General features: G+C 56.5%; 1 protein-coding gene across 1 annotated transcript in view; it reads right to left on the bottom strand.

Annotated features, from left to right (window-relative positions):
- CFDP1 (craniofacial development protein 1) overlaps window positions 1–4,515 on the bottom strand; it is a 169,453-nt gene that overhangs the window by 88,877 nt on the left and 76,061 nt on the right. Inside the window, exon 6 of the mRNA XM_025199745.1 lies at window positions 3,135–3,245. Coding sequence (XP_025055530.1) covers window positions 3,135–3,245 — 111 coding nt within the window. The remainder of the gene's footprint in view (window positions 1–3,134; window positions 3,246–4,515) is intronic.

Below are 4,515 nucleotides of genomic sequence, written 5' to 3'. Positions count from 1 at the left end.
CCGGGGGGGGGGGGGGAACGACACACAACACGACGACACACGGGACGACGGACGGACACACACGACACGAGGAGTAGCGGGGGCCACGGGGAGCAGCACAGGGTGGGAGACAGGGGCTTCAGGAGCACATGCCACTCAGCTGCTTCTCCTCACTGGTGCCAACCCAGCCGGGCCCATCTTGTCCCAAGCGACACGCGGTGAAGCAGTGGCTGGCCCGGCTTTCCTGCATGCTGCTTGGGATGGGACAGGCCCAGCAGCGAGAAGAAGAGGAGGCTCAGACAGCTGAGCGCTGCTCAGGATCCGCCTGGCCTGGCCAGAGCGGTACACAGCTCAGCTGTTCCTTCCCTTACCTCCGCTGGCCGGTCCCAGGAGGAACAGCTCAGCCACCACTTCTCGCCAGTGCCTTCCCGACTGGACCCAGTTTGTCCTGAGTGGCACACAGGGAAGCAGTGGCTGGCCCAGCTTTGCTTTGTGCCACTCAGGTTGGGATGGGCCTGGCCAGGTCGGCACCAGTGAAGAGAAGTGGTGGCTGAGCCATGTGCCACTCAGGACCAGCTAAGCCACAGCTTCCCTGGTACTGGCCTGAGAGGCATGTGGCAAAGCTGCAGCTTCCACTTATCTCTGCCGTCCTGTCCCGGCCGCTCTCAAGCGGCACATGGCTCAGCCACTGCTTCTCCTTGCTGGTGCCAACTTGGCCAGGCCCATCGCATTCTGAGCAGCACGCAGGGAAGAAGCATCTGGGATGGCTTTGCTGCATGCCACTCGGGACAGGACAAGCCTGGCCGGGGCAGCACCGGCTAGGAGAAGTGGTGGCTGAGCCACATGCAGCTTCCCCACACTGCTTGGGACAGACCGGGCTGGACCCAGCTGGGTTGGCACCAGAGACACAAAGCCATGGCTGAGCCTGTGCTGAGCAGCACATGAGGAAGTGGCACACGGCTCAGCTGGCATTTCTCTTTGCCAGTTCCGACCGGGCCGGGCCCATCCCAAGCAGCATGCAGCAAAGCTGGCCCAGCCGCTGCTTCCCTGCGTGCTGTTTGGAATGCAACGGGTCCAGCCAAGTCGGCACTGGCAAGGAGAAGTGGCGGCTGAGCCATGTGCCACTTGGGACCGGATGGGCCAGGCCGGTGGAGGTAAGTGCACAGCTGTTCCCAGAGCCCCGGGGGCTCCTGCCACAGCTCGGGGGACTCTGCCCCACTTGCACTGTGCCCAGTGGGCACAAAGGCTAAGCTGGAAGCCCCCCAAGCATGGTGTCCTACCCCCACCAGGCAGCATCTTCTTGGGGGCAGGGCAGTTGCACCCCATCCCATGGAGCTGTGTGGGCCAGGCCAGGCCAGGCTCTACCTTCGGTGCCACTGTGGGCCCAGCTGCAGCCTGAGTCTGTGGAGCTCTGAGGCAGCCCCCACTCCCCTCCCAGCCCCTCCTCTCCTCTTGCTGCCACCTTCCCAAGGGCCTGGCCTGGCCAGCCAGCCTACCCGCAGTGCCTCCCCCTGCGCCTGTCTCTCCCCCTCTATGAAGTTTTATTGTCATCAGGTTTAGAACTTTTAGAAAACCTGATATTTACCACAAAAAGAAATGTTTATGATTATTAACTATGTAACAGGAGGGACGTCAGGGTCACCGTGCTCTCCCCTGCCGCCTCCTTCACCGTGCCAAGCCGCCTTCTTGCACCCTCCAATTCTCGCCCACCACGTCTTTGATTTTCTATATTTTATAAGGAGGCTACCTTCTGTCCTCTTGGCCCCGGTTCTGCTGTCATGGGTGTCTCATGCACCCAAGCCTTATGGGCTATGCGTGGCTCCTACCACCCCAGTACCACACCCCAAGCCTCGCAGATGTAAATGGACGTTATTCTGTCCCTCTCTCCATCTTCACGCCCTCTATGGCACTCGGGCTCTCTGTAGCCCCGTCTCTCTCACTCTTTTCGTGCCCTGTCTCTAGGGGCCTTCTCCGTACGCCGCCCTGTCTCTCGGGCTCACCACAAGGCGGCCCCCTTCTCTAGGGCTCACCACGCCTGCACTGGGGCTGCTCAACAATGCCCCCCTTCTCTGGGCTTCTCAACTGCCCCTCTCTGGGGCTGGGGTCTATGTACCCCGTATGCAGCACCCTCACTGGTGCTGGGGTCCCCACGCTATTGTGAGTCCCCTATGAGGCCTCCTCCATCCCCTTATAGCCTCATCCAAACCACCGGTCATAAACAAACAGCAACATAAACACAAGCCCCTGGGCTACAATGCAAACATAAGCCTCCAGCCAAACTGCGCTCAGGCCTACCAGGGGTCTCTATCCCCCTGCGGTGACCAACGCTGCTCTAGCATCCCGGCTCGGCTTATCTTTTTTCTCTGGCAGGGAGCTCCTTCTGCCTTGGCTGCTGGTAGGGAACTGCTGCCTGGCCTCCTGCCTGTGGTTTATATAGCAGCCAGGCCCTGCCCCTTCTTGTCAGCTGGCTAGGCAGGTGCGGATCATTAGCTCCCTCTAGTTGCTCCAGCAACCGGCACCTGAGGAGTGTTCCTGGCTCTCTCAGTAACAGGCACCTTAGTGCCCTGCTACAAACTATATTAATAATTCAGTGCTTTCTGCCATATACCTACCCCCCCCACCCCCAGTTTTGCTTGTTTTTTTGGCATGCCAGCGCTCCAGTACCTTACAAGGTAGACATTGTGGTTTTTTCGGCACTTTGGCCAAAAAACATTGCCCATCCCTGACAGACCATGTGACAGGGTGTAACTTCCAGTTCCAAGGCCACACCACCCCCTCCCAAAAGGAGTACTTCTAGGGGTAAAGGGAGGGACTTCGGGTGGCAAAGGGCAGGGAGGGATTAAGAGGTGGGACTTCCGGACACAAGATGATGACCAGGGAGCGGGGCAACTGTCAAGGGGCCGAGCTACCCATGCGGCCCTTGACAGCTCACCAAAACTCATGAAGCGGCCCGCCAGCCGAAATAATTGCCCACCCCTGGCCTAGGCACCTCAAAGAATCAGGCCTTTACATCTCAATTCTGTTCCCATTGAAATCAAGGCAAAACTTACGCTGCCTCAGATGGTGCAGAACGAACTTCTGCTTACCAAGTGGGACACCCTACACAAACTATAGCACCTCGTGGGGAGGGAGAGGGTGGAAATGTATGTACTCACCCAGAGACTGTAGGAAGAGAAGCTGGAATTGCTGTCTGAGTTTTCTCTTTCTCTTGCTGTTCCAGAAAAGATTTGGCTTCTTTTGAGGCAGCATCTACTTCTTTAGTCACTCTGTTGTGGGGGGACAAGAGAGAGAGCGCCACCTGTTAAAGCAGATGTATGGACGGAGTGGTAATCAAAGACCTAGCAAGTGAGTACAGGAAATATTTGGCACTTGCAGACAATGTTCACTGTACTAATTCCCCTTCCATCAACTATTCTGTGCTGAATGGCTATGTGGATTCCATTTTGATTACAAACCTTCCAAATCCATGTCATAAAGAAAAAAGACACAGTTAAAGGGATTTATACAATGAATAGAAATGTTTATACATTTAAGCAGACCTGTAGCTACTCAAAGTCACTGAGAACCCCAAATAGATCACTAGAGGAGAATCTGGTCTCTTAATTGGACTGGTTTCTCCATTTGCTGCTCAATGATGTAATTCTTGTGCTCCAGCTGCTCCCCTACCCACACAACATAGGGGCTGGTAACACCTATAATCCCCATGATCAATGCTACAGCAAAGAACCTGTCTAGTAGGAGAACATTCTAACTTAAATGGTGAATGCAGAAGTTTGCTACCTTTTTCTAGATAATATTTTTGTTTTGGGTCTAGAGCAGCAGTTCTCAGCTGGGGATCTGAAGCCCCCTAGGGGGCTGTGCCTGAGGGATGAGGAGACAGGAAAGCAGTGCTCAGGCACTGGCTGGTTCCAGGCAGGGGGCTTGGGCTCTTCACACTGGGCTTCTGCTATCTGAGCCCAGTGCTGCACAAGCTGCAGCAGCAGGCAGTAGGCTACACGGTGCTGTCAGTGCAGCAACCCAGCGAGCTCTTCATGTGCACCTTCTCATGCAGTGGCACCTGCCATGGCACCATGCTGTACTCTTGCCTGCAGGCCTCCCACGCTTTGCTGTTCCTGCAGCTCCCCACAGGTAAATCTATGGGGGGGGCAGGCAAGGCGGGGTGGGGAGATGTGTGGAGGAGTAGGGGTATCCTCCCAGATTTCTATGCCCACAATGGGCATCGGGCTGCAGACTGGCACAGGCAGAAGCCACCTCTGTGGCCCAATGGGCAGGACCCGACATGGGGGGCAGAGTGGGGTGGTGAGACTTGTTGCAGTTGCAGCTGCTGCCGGGACCCCACGCCAGCTGCACCACCAGCAACACGGTGAGTAACAGACTGGGGGAGGGGCTGTGTGCGAGAGACAGTGGGTCAGGATTGAGGGGCACTGGCAGAGCCAGGGGGCTGCAAGTCAGGGGTGAAGGGGGCCATGAGTCTAAAAACGGTTGAGAACCACTGGTCTAGAGGATATAAAATATCAAACTTCAAATCAATATTGC

This window comes from Alligator sinensis, unplaced genomic scaffold, assembly GCF_000455745.1.
Source record: "Alligator sinensis unplaced genomic scaffold, ASM45574v1 scaffold203_1, whole genome shotgun sequence".
Taxonomy (NCBI): domain Eukaryota; kingdom Metazoa; phylum Chordata; order Crocodylia; family Alligatoridae; genus Alligator; species Alligator sinensis.
The sequence above is the reverse complement of the archived record's forward strand: the minus strand, read 5'-3'. Positions and strand labels throughout refer to the sequence as shown.